This window comes from Trichomycterus rosablanca, chromosome 3, assembly GCF_030014385.1.
Source record: "Trichomycterus rosablanca isolate fTriRos1 chromosome 3, fTriRos1.hap1, whole genome shotgun sequence".
In the NCBI taxonomy this organism is placed as follows: domain Eukaryota; kingdom Metazoa; phylum Chordata; class Actinopteri; order Siluriformes; family Trichomycteridae; genus Trichomycterus; species Trichomycterus rosablanca.
In genome coordinates, this window is record NC_085990.1 from 34,901,022 (window position 1) to 34,916,833 (window position 15,812).

Here is a 15,812-nt window from a genome sequence, read left to right on the forward strand (position 1 = left end):
ATCCATCCATCCTTCCATCCATCCACCCTTCCATCCATCCATCCTTCAATCCATCCACCCAACCATCCTTCCATCCATCCATCCTTCCATCCATCCACCCAACCATCCTTCCATCCATCCACCCAACCATCCTTCCATCCATCCATCCTTCAATCCATCCACCCAACCATCCTTCCATCCATCCATCCTTCCATCCATCCACCCAACCATCCTTCCATCCATCCACCCAACCATTCTTCCATCCATCTACCCAACCATCCTTCCATCCATCCATCCTTCAATCCATCCACCCAACCATCCTTCCATCCATCCATCCTTCAATCCATCCACCCAACCATCCTTCCATCCATCCACCCAATCATCCTTCCATCCATCCATCCTTCCATCCATCCACCTTTCCATCCATCCATCCTTCAATCCATCCACCCAACCATCCTTCCATCCATCCATCCTTCCATCCATCCACCCAACCATCCTTCCATCCATCCACCCAACCATCCTTCCATCCATCCATCCATCCATCCAACCCCCCCCCCCCCACCCTTCATCCACCCACTAATCCATCTATCTATCTATACACTAAGCCTTTAGTGGATTCTCATTTTATTCCCATCATCAAAGCCTTACCTGTTACCAGTTTCCTTGCTTATTGTAAAATATTTTAAAATGATGTAACAAAACTTTCTATTATTTTGCCCCTGTCTCAACTTTTTGGAGTCTATTACAAGCTTCTAATTTAAGATTTGTTTATATTTCCAAAATACATCAAGTTGATCAGCCAAAACATTAAAGTAATTTCACTGTACATTTGTCAGTTAAATAAAGCTTAACAAGAACTATTAAATCACAAATTCCTGTTTTATTGCATTTTAAAAATATAATAAAAGAACAGAATAGACATTTTTTTATTCCAATTGCACAAGTACAATGACATAAAGAAGCAACCTTATTAGAATGCTATGGAAAATAATAAATAGAAAAGCAATAAGAAATACAATTGAGTAAATGTGCAAGTGTAGCAGTCAAGTAAAGTATTATATAGTGTCTGGCAGTATTAAAGAATACAACAGCTTAAATGCACAAAGCAGCAGCAAAACCAGAGCAGAAAAGAACATGGACAGAGTCACAACAAATAACACAGTGAAATTAATGTGTTAATCCCTAGAAATAATAATGATAGAATTTGAAGTGCAAGGTAAATGATCAAAGGTTCTGTAAACAGCACAGAGCTGTGAGGAGATACTTCGTTTATATGAAACTTTGATCAGCTGGTTTAAAGCAATAATGGCTCTGGGGAAGAAAATATTTCTTAGTCTGGAGGTGTGAGCGTATATGGCCTTGTAGCATCTGCTGGATAGAAGGGGTTCAAACAGACAATGGCATTGTTGTGTGGAGTCCCTGTAGATGCTGGTAGCCTTCCTGAGACAACAAGAGCTGCAGATGTCCTCCAGGGCTGAGAGAAGTTTTCCAATGATCTTCTGTGCACTGAAGACAACCTGCTGAAGGGCTTTCCTTTCAGCTGTGCAGCTAAGATACCATTCAGAGATGCAGTATGTAAGGATGCTCTCTGTGGTACAGCGATAGAAGGTCACCATCAGCTGTTGGGGCAGATCAGCTTTTTTCAGTGTCCTCAGGAAAAACAATAGTTGTTCTGCTTTCTTGACCAGTGCAGTTGTGTTATTGGACCATGTAAGATTATATGAGATATGATGTTGGGCACTCCCGCTGCTCTGTCACCATTGATGGAGATTGGAGCATATGCAACATTCCGTGACCTCCCATAGTTGATTATGTGGAACAAACTTCCCCTGTCCGTTCGAACATCTAAGTCTTTCACTGTCTTCAAAAGATGATTAAAGATCCACCTCTTTACTAAGCATTTAGGCTGAGCAATAACAAGCTTGTTCTAACAGGGTTTCTTTTGTTGCTCTGAATTAGAGCACCTGCTAAATGCCAAAAATGTAAATGTAATCAGGTCCTTGGTCTTTACCAAATTGAGTTGTCTCTTTTTGGAAAAATGCCTTTATTTGTCATTTATACATATACACTTGTACAGTACAATGAAAATCCTTTTTGCATATCCCAGCTTGTTTTTGGAAGTTGGGGTTAGAGCACAGGGTTAGCCATTGTACTGCGCCTCTGGAGCAGAGAGGGTTGAGAGCCTTGTTCAAGGGCCCAACAGTGGCAGTATAGCAGAGCTTTTGAAATTGTAAATTCTTCTCAAAAACTAATTTAAATGCACCTTACCTTACAGTATGTTATAAGCAAATGTAATAGAAATTAACAAAATGTGGCTTAAAATGTTAAACATAAAATATTGCTTATTTTATTTGCAGGGCACTTGGATGAAAGTGCTGTTTGTAACGCTAGATTAAGTTTGAATTTTACCATTGTTATGAGCTGACCAGACATCTACAGAGACATGATTGGCTAGGCTCTGTGGGGTGGCCGAAGACCTGCAAAGGATTGGCACCCTGTTCAGGGTATTACTGCCCGGAGTTTCTCGGTGAAGCAAGACCTGCTGCAACCCTGACCAAGATAATGAATTTGGTAAAAAAATGCACTTTCATAAAAATTTTTATCTTCAACTTTCTTTGATTTTTGCTAATGCATGGTGAGGCTGTACTGCTCCGAATGTCCTTTGGAGTACCTAAAGCTAAAGCAGCTATAACAATTCTAAATGCTAAGACTAACCTTGTCATTTTGCCAACATGCATATTGGTATGGGTTTTTTTCTATTTATTTATGCCTTTTTCTTCCTTGTTCTCCTGATTTTAGCATAGCCAATTGGCCTTCCGCTGCTGGGGAATTCGTTGACGCGTGCACAATCTGTTGACCCCTTCTATTTCCCCGTGCCTCTGTAAATTCGCACATGAGGCTCCTCCACTTCTGCACAGGCGCCTCGGGCTGCTGACCAGCTTTTGAAGACCCACCCACTTTATTAGTTCAGTCTTTTTCCCACCCAGCACTGCCAATTGTGCCCGCTTGATGGCGCCCAGTCGACCGATAGCAGAGCTGAGATTCAAACCTGGAAGTTCAGAATCTCTGCGCTAGTGGAATATCCCACTATTGGTATGTTTATTTTTTTTACAGTCAAACAATTTAAAACTTTATAGCTACTTACTGGAACTGTGGTCTCAGTCTTGTAGCGTTTGGCAACCTGGGTTTTGCCATTGATGTAAATGGATACAACTGGCTCCAGATCAGCTTCCTGAATCACCTCGTCATCTAGAAAACAGACGACATGTGTTGGCCTTACAAGAATCTTCAGCTGGTGCCAGCGTTGGTCAAAGAGCCGCTGTAATGCAGAGGAAAAAGATTAGTTAGATTAATTATATGACATAAATGTTTCAGTTTTTATTTGCTAAGATAGGTCTAGATAAGCAAGCTTCTTTAAAGATCTTTACAACATATAACCCCAAAATATACATTTCATACTTTGACCTGTCATTAAAAAGTGAAATTAGTTGCTAGATTAGATCAGATAAAGAACGGGTGTGTACTTTTTCTCTGCTAGAAAGCTCCACTAACTACAAGTTGGCCTGTAGAGCCGTCCTGTCAGCATTGTCTCTTTTTCCACTTATGCTGTTGCAGAAAGAAGCCAACAAATGAGTGACTTATTACTTTCCTAATTACATAGACTGCATAAACATTTCAGAGTGGCAGATGTTCGGCGTCCAGGTGGCAGCGGGATATTCCGCTAACGCACCTGCACTGGGATTCTGAATTCTCTGAGCTCTGCAACCAGTCAGCTGGGTGCCCCGCAGCAGGCACAACAGGCAGTGTCTGTAGCAGACAAAATTAACCACTAGACTGCTGGGTAGGAAAAGACCAGACTAAAAAGGGGTGGGGGGGATCAGCATATGACTCGTGCGCAAGACTGACCTCACCCGTGAATTCACCAACATCTGGGTGGATAGAAGAGGTCGTGGGCTGTGCACGTGTTAGAGGGAGTGAGTGTAGTGCAAATATACCCTCCTTTGACGTAATCGGGGTCCCCAGCAGAGGAACTAACTGTGATTGTTGTCACCCTACTGTACTTCTGCCTGAACAAAAATATTCGCACCCCACTAACTACATACTTGCATACACACAGTCACCTGCCTGAGCAAAAGTATTCACACCCACACCAACTGTGTGCTTGCATAAGCAGTCATTTGCCTGAGCAAAAGTATTCATAACCTCACCATTATGTGCTTGCACATACAATCACCTTTCTGAGCAAAAGTATTCATAACCCCACCAAATATGTGCTTGCACAAACACACACACACCAGCCTCAGCAAAAGTATTCATAACCCCACCAAATATGTGCTTGCACACACACACAAACACCTTTCTGAGCAAAAGTATTCACACCCCCACCAACTACATGCTTGCATATACGCAATCACATATCTGAACAAAAGTTTTCACATCCTTTCCTTTTCATACATATTTGCCTACACCCTATCAATCACCTAGACACCAAAGCAACCAGTCAGCAGCACCCTAGCAACCACCTAATAACAGCTTTGCAACCCCAGTACACCTTGGAAACCACCTAACTACACCCAAGCAACTACAGCCTTCACATCTGAAGGTTGTAGGTTAGAGACCTAATGTAACAGGGAGACACACTGGTAACAGGTTAAGTAAATGCCAGTGCAACATGTTTATTTACAAAGTAAAAATAAAAATGACACTTTTGAATAATAGAAGCATTGTAAAATTTAGCATTAAATATATACTAAACACATAAGATATATATATATATATATATATATATATATATATATATATATATATATATATATATATATATATATATATATATATATATATATATATATATATACAGTGTATCACAAAAGTGAGTACACCCCTCACATTTCTGCAGATATTGAAGTATATCTTTTCATGGGACAACACTGACAAAATGACACTTTGACACAATGAAAAGTAGTCTGTGTGCAGCTTATATAACAGTGTAAATTTATTCTTCCCTCAAAATAACTCAATATACAGCCATTAATGTCTAAACCACCAGCAACAAAAGTGAGTACACCCCTTAGTGAAAGTTCCTGAAGTGTCAATATTTTGTGTGGCCACCATTATTTCCCAGAACTGCCTTAACTCTCCTGGGCATGGAGTTTACCAGAGCTTCACAGGTTGCCACTGGAATGCTTTTCCACTCCTCCATGACGACATCACGGAGCTGGCGGATATTCGAGACTTTGCGCTCCTCCACCTTCCGCTTGAGGATGCCCCAAAGATGTTCTATTGGGTTTAGGTCTGGAGACATGCTTGGCCAGTCCATCACCTTTACCCTCAGCCTCTTCAATAACGCAGTGGTCGTCTTAGAGGTGTGTTTGGGGTCATTATCATGCTGGAACACTGCCCTGCGACCCAGTTTCCGGAGGGAGGGGATCATGCTCTGCTTCAGTATTTCACAGTACATATTGGAGTTCATGTGTCCCTCAATGAAATGTAACTCCCCAACACCTGCTGCACTCATGCAGCCCCAGACCATGGCATTCCCACCACCATGCTTGACTGTAGGCATGACACACTTATCTTTGTACTCCTCACCTGATTGCCGCCACACATGCTTGAGACCATCTGAACCAAACAAATTAATCTTGGTCTCATCAGACCATAGGACATGGTTCCAGTAATCCATGTCCTTTGTTGACATGTCTTCAGCAAACTGTTTGCGGGCTTTCTTGTGTAGAGACTTCAGAAGAGGCTTCCTTCTGGGGTGACAGCCATGCAGACCAATTTGATGTAGTGTGCGGCGTATGGTCTGAGCACTGACAGGCTGACCCCCCACCTTTTCAATCTCTGCAGCAATGCTGACAGCACTCCTGCGCCTATCTTTCAAAGACAGCAGTTGGATGTGATGCTGAGCACGTGCACTCAGCTTCTTTGGACGACCAACGCGAGGTCTGTTCTGAGTGGACCATGCTCTTTTAAAACGCTGGATGATCTTGGCCACTGTGCTGCAGCTCAGTTTCAGGGTGTTGGCAATCTTCTTGTAGCCTTGGTTATCTTCATGTAGCGCAACAATTCGTCTTTTAAGATCCTCAGAGAGTTCTTTGCCATGAGGTGCCATGTTGGAACTTTCAGTGACCAGTATGAGAGAGTGTGAGAGCTGTACTACTAAATTGAACACACCTGCTCCCTATGCACACCTGAGACCTAGTAACACTAACAAATCACATGACATTTTGGAGGGAAAATGACAAGCAGTGCTCAATTTGGACATTTAGGGGTGTAGTCTCTTAGGGGTGTACTCACTTTTGTTGCCGGTGGTTTAGACATTAATGGCTGTATATTGAGTTATTTTGAGGGAAGAATAAATTTACACTGTTATATAAGCGGCACACAGACTACTTTTCATTGTGTCAAAGTGTCATTTTGTCAGTGTTGTCCCATGAAAAGATATACTTCAATATCTGCAGAAATGTGAGGGGTGTACTCACTTTTGTGATACACTGTATATACGTATATAGATGGAACCTAATCCTAGGCTAATCAATATGCTAAAGGAAGAGGTAAGGTAAAGGTTAACGTAACCCCTATACATAATGTTAAAGAAAATCTGGAAAATCACAAGAACAATGTAGCAATGAAAAACGGCAACGTAAGAACACACAGATGATTTGTAATTCTGTGCAATGAATTTATGGAGTGAAGCATATTATAAAGGCAAGAAAATTAGGTCTGGGATAAGCTTTAGATGGGGATGATCAGGTGATGTGGTGACATGCTGTGCAGGTGATGTAGTGTGCAGGGTATAGTGGGGCTTGTAGTGGTACACCAATATTATTTGCAATTAATATTACATACCACTTAATATTACATACATACTGTATTTAGTTCTAACTTATCTGAGTAACAGTTCAAACATAAATATTTATTGGACAGAAATAAAGTAGTGTTACCTTGTAACTCAACGCCCCCTAAACTCAAAATATTTGAAACTTGACACACTTCGTGAAGAAATCTGTACCCTTAAACTCAAAATTTCCCTTGAATTTGACGTGTTCAGCCTTTTAAAAAAATATATTTACAAATTAACAATGACAAGTTGCTTTGAAAATGTAAAACGTCATCAAAGTGCAAAAATGAGACGGATCTGCATTTGTGAGGAATAACCGTCAAATTCACTCTAAAAGCATCCACATGTATCTGTGTTTAGCTGGATTTTCCTTACTGTTTCACTCTTAAACTGTTATAGCTCAGGGTTCTGAGAAATAAGCTTTTTCAGAGTCTAAAACACTTATCATGAAAAAAAAGCTTAATGTGGATTAATGTACTAAAAGAATGACACAGGAACATTAACCTTTTTCTAATTATTACTGCTTATAAGTTCTCTCCACTGATGAAATTCCTCACTCGTTGTTTTAGTACAATAAGTCACGTTAAGTTTTGTGCATCGCCACAAAACAACGTGGGAAAAAGCGCAAAAGCAATTTTGGCCCTTCTATGAACAGAATACAGTATTTCAAGATCAAACATCTCCATGACTAAGAAGCATAAGAAAACAATCAAGAAGTAAAGTGCAGGTTTCTTGTATTTTTTTTATTGATTTTTAACTGTTTTTCAATTGTATTTCAGTGTTTTTTTCTATTATACTTGTGTTATTCTCAGTGTATAAGTGTCAAAAACAACCCCATTATTTAGCATTAGCCTAAAATATATGCAGTTCCACTGGACCACAGAACACATTAAAATACTTTGAAACTCAACGCCTTTTAAACGAGTCCTAGAACCAATTGGCGTCGAGTTTTAAGGTACCAGTGTATTAAGTATTAATTTAACAGAAAATCTATTTACAATTTCTTGGCTCAAACAGGTTGTAATGACACGTGTTAAGGTTTTGTCTATTGCATTTAAATGGTAAAGTCTGAAGAAGTAGTTTCTATATCTCAGACAACTGGAATGTATCTGATACTGACAATGTCTGTGCACTTTCTAGATGTTTCATTTTAACTCTGATTACTCCTTTTCAAACATATAAATAGCCATAAAAGGGGTGTTGTTTTAAATAAGTTGCCTGTATGGATGCAACTAAAGTCAGACAGACATCACTGTTAAAATTACACTGTAACTATTCACCTGTAGAACAACCAGGAACTTATGATGCATTCTGTTCCTTATACATATAGCCAAAAATGACAGTTAAGAAAGAATGACAGTGCCAAAATATGTGCCAAAATTTGACAGTTAAGAAAAGATGACAGTGCCAAAATAAGTGCCAAAATATAAAAAAAATCCACCCAATTTCACTATAGGGACTGTAAGGAAGGGAAGTGGAAATATTTTACTTTATTGCTCTTGGAGTGAATATGACCAGGAGCATCAGCTGGATATACAAAAGCTTATTCAGAATGTTGAAAAATATGGACAAGCACCCAGAGGACTGTGATGTGGTAAATTATTAAAAATACATTTACGTAAAGACAGCATTTAAAACGTTAAATGAACTGGAAGAGAAAAACAAACAGACAGCATTTATGGAAACATGGATAGTAACTTTAGAATTCAGACATTTATTTACCTGTTTGAATATTTTGAAGTCTAGACTGGTGTGCTTTAAAGCAGTAATTGTGTTTTAGTCTTTAAAAGGATTAGTATGTATAAAAAACCTAGTTTAATGAATCAAAGTTATTATGCATAGACACAGCTGACAAAAATGTGTTATCAGTTTACTTTAAAGCATGTGCTAATTTTTAAAAGCACAAGATTACCATGGGCATTTATACACCGATCATCCATAACATTAAAAGCACTTCCTTGTTTCTACACTCGCTGTCAATTTTATCAGCTCCACTTACCATAAAAAGCACTTTGTAGTTCTACAATTACTGACTGTAGTCCATCTGTTTCTCTGCATGCTTTGTTAGCCGCCTTTCATGCTGTTCTTCAATGGTCAGGACTCTCCCAGGACCACTACAGAGCAGGTATTATTTAGGTGGTGGATCACTCTCAGCACTGCAGTGACACTGACATGGTGGTGGTGTGTTAGAGTGTGTTGTGCTGGTATGAGTGGATAGGACACAGCAATGCTAATGGAGTTTTTAAGCACCTCACTGTCACTGATAGACTGAGAATAGTCCACCAACCAAAAATCTCCAGCCAACAGCGCTCCGTGGGCAGCGTCCTGTGACCACTGATGAAGGTCTAGAAGATGACCAACTCAAACAGCAGCAATAGATGAGCGATCGTATCTGACTTTACATCCTACAAGGTGGACCAACTAGGTAGGAGTGTCTAATAGAGTGGACAGTGAGTGGACACGGTTATTAAAAACTTCAGCAGCACTGCTGTGTCTGATCCACTCATACCAGCACAACACACACTAACACACCACCACCATGTCAGTGTCACTGCAGTGCTAAGAATGATCCACCACCTAAATTATACCTGCTCTGTAGTGGTCCTGGGCGAGTACTGACCATTGAAGAACAGGGTGAAAGGGGGCTAACAAAGCATGCAGAGAAACAGATGGACTACAGTCAGAAAATGTAGAACTACAGAGTGCTCCTATATGGTAAGTGGTGCTGATAAAATGGACAGTGAGTGTAGAAACAAAGAGGTGGTTTTAATGTCATGGCTGATCAGTGCACAGTATATGGGCATTGAAAATTTAATAATTTTTTAGCTGTTCCTGTTCTTGTTTGGTGAAAAGCAACATTAAATGACCTTACAATCATAATATTTTATTTACCATTTTTGTCGAAATAATTTAGCTACATAAATTTCATCTGTGTTCTTTTTAATAAAGTGCTGTCAAGTCGATTCCAACTCCTGGACCATATGGATAGTGTTTCTTCAGAACATTGTTTCTTCTGTTTGGGTCTTTAGATTTCATAATGACTTTTTCAGTGTTTATATAATTGTGTACATCAGTTTTATTGCTCTTCTTTTTTTACCTTCATCTCTTCAACATATTAGGGTATTGTCTCTTTCAGGGAACTGGTTTCTCTCATAATGTGTCCAAAACAAGAAAGCTTTAATTGGGTAATCTGGACTTTAAAGTAACAGGCTAGGTTTTATTTGGTAGAGGATCCATTTGACTGACTTCTTTGCCATCCAAGGTACTCACAAAAGTTTTCACCAGTGTAAAGGCATCAATATCATTAAAGCAACTAAAATGTCTGGGGTTACTTTGTTATTTAGCAATTTTTTATTTATGAAATCAGATACCTTAAGTATTACAAGGTTCTAAGAGCTAGTCAACAGAATTAATACACTTTACAGGTATCTGTGTCCAATCAGTATCCATGTTCTAATGCCTTAACAGAAAACAGCAACTAAAGGCAATAAGCTTTTGCAGGAAATTGTAATTTTCTGGATTTCTACAATAATTACTTTTTTGCTAAAAATTAAATGTGCTCTGAACCAGAGATGGGGACTCTGAGTCGCACGTAAGTTGCACATACAACAACTTCAGATTTGACTCAGACTTGTTTCAATGACTCAGACTCGACTCGTGACTCGCAAAAAATGACTTGTGGACAACAAAAGTTAGCAACATTAGTTACGTGTGACAATTTTATATATATATATATATATATATATATTATGTATATATATATATATATATATATATATATATACACACCGTATATACTGTGTATATATATATATATATGATCCGACATCATTCTGATCATGTCATTTTCTGCTCTCTAATAACGCTCCAGCCGTTTTAACCCACAATGCAACAATGGGTAAATGTTACAGCCAGCTTCCGGTGTAGTGATGAAGCGTCACTCCCTAGTCCCTACTTTGAATATTAATCTCACTTAAAATGGTGAAATATGTAGTGCACTTCACAGTAACAGATAATGTGAATGAAACTCTCCTACAGAATTGGCACTAATGATTGAAAAAAACGCTTTCTGAACCAATCAGACCTTCTGATTTTAATTGTTAGTAAGAAATGCTGTTATTTGCATGTATTGCAGCGTCACACATATGATTGTCATGACTTGACTCGGACTCTAGCCTAAGGACCCGTGACTCGACTCGGACTCGTATTTTGTGACTTGTGAGCATCTCTGCTCTGAACTTTATGCAAGTCATGATAGACAAACACATTGTGCCCTGATTATTGTACATACTTATTAGCTAACACATTGATTGGCATGTCATAATTCAGGCTGGAAAAAGTATGTGAACCCTTATAGCTGCCAGTTAGCCTTGCACAACAGTGAGGAGGTTATTTATCTATTTATTTATGTAATTATTTATTTAATTAGCAGTATAATTATATAATGTGGTGTTATTAAGCATATTTGTTTTGTATCCTGCAATTGTCTTTCGAGCTTTTTGAATAATTGTACCTTTTTGAGTTCTCTTCTTTTTGCATATGTCATACTAAATGTAATATTACACGAAGAGATTTTAAAGCATTATTTTAATTATTTAAAGAAAAATATGCAACACCTATATATCACCCATGTGACGAAAGTAATTACCCCCTTAAATGAACAACTGTTTCTGCCATCTGAAGCAGCTACAACCAAATGCTTCTGATAACTGGACATAAGTTGCATCACTGTGGTGAAATTTCCACCCTACTTTTTTTTGCACAGCTGTTTAATTTTAACCACATTAGAGCATGAACTGCACACTTATGGTGCTGTTACATCATTTCAGTGATGTTCTGGTCAGGTTAAAGTTTATTCATAGCTGATAGTTTCCTGTCTGGCTTGTTGGAGACGGCCAGAATAGCCTGTCATATTGTGAAATCCAGTTCTCACTTCTGTGCTGTCCCTGTTCTATTCACTTTATTCCCTGCTTGCAGATGTTTTAGTTATTATTTATTTGCGATTGTTGCTTTTCTTGTTAGTGGCTTTCAGTTACAGTATTGTTCTACCTTGATTAAATATCTGCACATGGGATTTGTTTTTTATGTGTGTGGAAAACTGCCTTACACTCACTGTAGTAAGGTGCATTCTAGCCTCATTATGGAAGGACCTGGCCAGTACATTAACCCAGCAGTATGTAATCAAAAGAGGCTGCTCACTTTTTCAATGTACAGTATATGTAAATACTGTACATACTGTGGTACCTTGTAACTCAACATCCCCTAAACTCAAAATCTTTGAAGCCCTTTGTTGAGAAAATTGTACCACTAAACTCAACGTTTCCTTTAAACTCAGTGTGTTCTGTTTGTTTTTAAACAATGTATCTGTGTTTAGCTGGATTTTCCTTACTGTTTCACTTTTAAACTTGTGTTACAGCTCGGGTTTCAGAAAAATTGTAAGACATCATATTATATTTGTGTTATTTTCAGTGTATAAGTTTAAAAAACAACCCCATTATATTACATAAGCCTAAAATATATATAAAATATCCTGTAAAACAATTTCCTTCATAGGATATGATAGTTCCACATCTGACTTCTGAGCTAAATCCACTTTCTCTGTTGCAGGTTGTAGATGTTCTGGTGTCTTTCATTTATTACTTTGTTTATAATAACTTCACCACTTATTTATTTATTTGCAACTGTCCCTTTTTGTTTATCAGAATGGTTTAACAGTATTGTTTTACCTTAATTAAATAAATGAACATGGGTTCTAGTCCCATTCTTGCAGGTGTGTGGGATCCACCTCACGCTGTCTGTAGCATGGAGGATTCTAGCCCCATTACACGCTCCTAATCCTTTTATCTTTTAAGCAATTCAGTGTGGGATTTGCTCTTGTATCATTTCTTGTTGCATAAACTAATGATGATGACCAGACATTCTGCTTTAACATTTTTGGAAGAGAGCAGGATTCATGGTCCAGAAACACTTTAGATATTGTTTTATATTTTTGACCTGATCTGTGTCAATTAGGATGTACCTAAAAGCAATGTGGCATGCCACAGAATACGGTCTGAATACTTTTGTAAATATAACATTTCAAGGGGTCTAAATACTTTATAAATTTGCTGTATCTATGTCAAATGAAATTATGTATCCTGATTCAAAAGGCATCTGTGCAGAAAGTCACTGCTACAGAATAGTAAAGGCACTGTATATGGTGATACTTTATTACAGACGTTACTCACCTGGATGCCTTGTGCGTCAAACGTGATTTTCTGTTCCTTATTTGCCATGTTCGTGGTGGTAAAAATGACAGACTTGTTCAGTCCGTTTAGCATCACAGACACTTGAACTTCTTGATCTTTAGACAGCACCCTCCACAGGTCAAACTTCTCTCTGCTTGCTGGGCCTTTTAACTGCACAGTGGCTACAAACACATATGCTGGAGGAAGGCCTTCAGGAAAGATCTCACTTAAAAGCAATGAAAAATGTGTAATTAATAATTAAAATATGATAATAGAAAAGATTCATTATTTATTAATAAAACATACTATAAGAGCTTGGACACATTTTTTAAGGGTTTAGAGGGGCATAATCAGCCATAACTGAGGCAGTTGTAGCCTAGTGGTTAAGATACTGGACTAGTATTTAAAAGGTCACTGGTTCAAGCCCCACCACTGCCAGGTTGTCATTGTTGAGCCCTTGAGCAAGGCCCTTAACCCTCAAATGCTTAGAGAGTGTACTGTCATAGTACTGTAAGTCACTCTGGAAAAAAAGCATCTGCTAAATGCTGAAAATGTAATGTAGATGTAAGTGCATAAGTACATATTTAACACACGTACAACACTCTATTTGACCAAAATTATGAGGCCACCAGCCTATGAGCTTGTTGAATATCCCATTCTAAAACATGTACATTAATAAGGATTTACACCCAGCTTTCATTTGCAGCTAACAACCTTCACTAATCGTACACAAAAGCTTTTTACTCCTTCTTTCAAGCTAAATGGCTAATTATAATTAGTATTAAAACTGGCTGGTTTGTTTAGATTATGATTTACTGTTTTTGTAAAAAAAACCTTCAGGTGACTGGTTTTAAAGTGATATATATCTTTTGAAAGGGACAATAGGTTATGTCTTCTCTGTTACCCCAATAGCAATGAATGTATTAAGTGTGAAATGTTTTCAAGTCTGTCCTATATTGTGTATGTAATGGCTCAGATGTCTGTTAACATTTACTTACTGACTTACTTACTTAAGTGGGTGCAATTTAAAGTAGTCAATCCAACATTTGTATGTTCTAAGAAGGTGGCAGGAAACTGGATTTCCCTGAAGGAATACTTAGAGAACCAAAACCTCTCATAGACAGTGACCGGAGGCAACATTTGAGACCCTGGTTCTAGGTAGCCCCACACTACCTTCAACTCAATCTGAATGGATTCCAACTGTAAATGCAATGATCACAGGTGTTCTGGATTTTAAAATTAAGATATTTCTGAATGTTTTACATAACATGCCTTAACAACATTAACTTTCTATGATCTGTGTTAAAAATACAGTAGCTGGCTTTAGGTGTACCTAACCCTCCCAAACTACTTCACTGTTCCCATTACAGATTTACATACCTTGTCTTCTCAGTAATATCGACCCCTTTATCCAGCAGGTAAGCCTTCTCAGACAGCAGAGAGCCCTTTACCTCCTTGGCCTTCTGATGGATTTTCATTCCAAGCATCAGCTCAAAGCCCTTCTCATCCCGAGAGGCCACAGGAATACGGGTGGGACAAACAGATTCTGTAAAACACCAAAACCCATACAATATAGCATCATCTTCTGTGTCAAATATTTGCATATTAGTTTATTGTAGTTAAAAAGTTCTGGGCTGTTATTTTAATTTGTGGCATGATCTATTTTTTTATTAGTAATTATAATTGCAATTGGTGACTATCCTGTGTCCATGTAAACAAGGTTTGTTTGACCGCATGCAGTACACATAAGACAGTGGTATTTGTCAAAAAAAACTTTGTTCTCACGCTGATGACTGTAAATAAATGTTGCCAATGGTAAGGTAAAGGTTGCTTGACTGTGGACCGTCACCCATGTTTTAGTAACTTCTAATTCACTGCACTTGATATTTAACCATCCAACATGCAAAAACATTTGGCACTTTCCACACAAGCCTCAGAAAGATTGGCCTCACCCTCACAGAGTTTCTGCTCCATGGATTCTCGGATGCGATCAATGGTGGTGTAGTCCTCTGCATATAGCACATAATGGCTAGATGGTTGGTTTGCAATAGCAGCCAGCTCTGAAGTGGTGATCTCTGAACCCACTCCCACTGCAAACATGATGATTCCCTCGGCTCGGGCGTCCATGCTAGCATCCACCACGTCATCCTGAGACTTTCCATCACTCACCACCACAGCAATGCGGTTCTTAACAGCATCACCACGCCGCGAGGACGAGAATACATGTTCGATTGCGAATTTAATTGCTCGTCCAGTCTGCGTGTTGCCACCCATGTAACGAATGGCCTGTATGGCTTTAATGAGCTCTCCAGCGTTTTGATGTGCACCGAGTGGGATCTCCAGTCGAGGAGTATCACTGTACTGCACCACAGCTACCTGTGAGTATTGGGGGCTTACATCAAAGCCACTGGTGATGTTCACCAGCCAGCGTTTGGCTGTATCAAAGTCCTTGTATCCCACACTCCAGGAACCATCAATAATGTAAACGAGATCATTCACAGCTGTGCTGCAACCTACAAAACACAAGGTTTTTAATAAGACAGAGGACAATTGCGAATTAATAAACAAAGTAACAAATGAGAGACACAAAAAAATATGAAGTCTGCAACAGAGAAAGTGGATAGAACAGGGATAGTGCATACTGAGAACTCATTGTCAAAAAGCTGCTCTGGCCATCTGCGATAATTCAGTTCTCGGAAAAAAAGGAAAGATAGCGAATCCTTATAGCTGCACCCCGCACATAACATGGATTTATAGGCTCT

At 38.8% G+C, this 15,812-nt stretch overlaps 1 protein-coding gene across 1 annotated transcript in view; it reads right to left on the minus strand.

Moving 5' to 3' along the window:
• Positions 1-15,812, minus strand: part of si:dkey-225n22.4 (collagen alpha-1(XXI) chain) — a 120,519-nt gene that overhangs the window by 84,110 nt on the left and 20,597 nt on the right. Inside the window, exons 4-7 of the mRNA XM_062991196.1 lie at positions 15,003-15,563; positions 14,431-14,596; positions 13,051-13,276; positions 3,125-3,298 (exon numbers count right to left, since the gene is read on the minus strand). Coding sequence (XP_062847266.1) covers positions 3,125-3,298; positions 13,051-13,276; positions 14,431-14,596; positions 15,003-15,563 — 1,127 coding nt within the window. The remainder of the gene's footprint in view (positions 1-3,124; positions 3,299-13,050; positions 13,277-14,430; positions 14,597-15,002; positions 15,564-15,812) is intronic.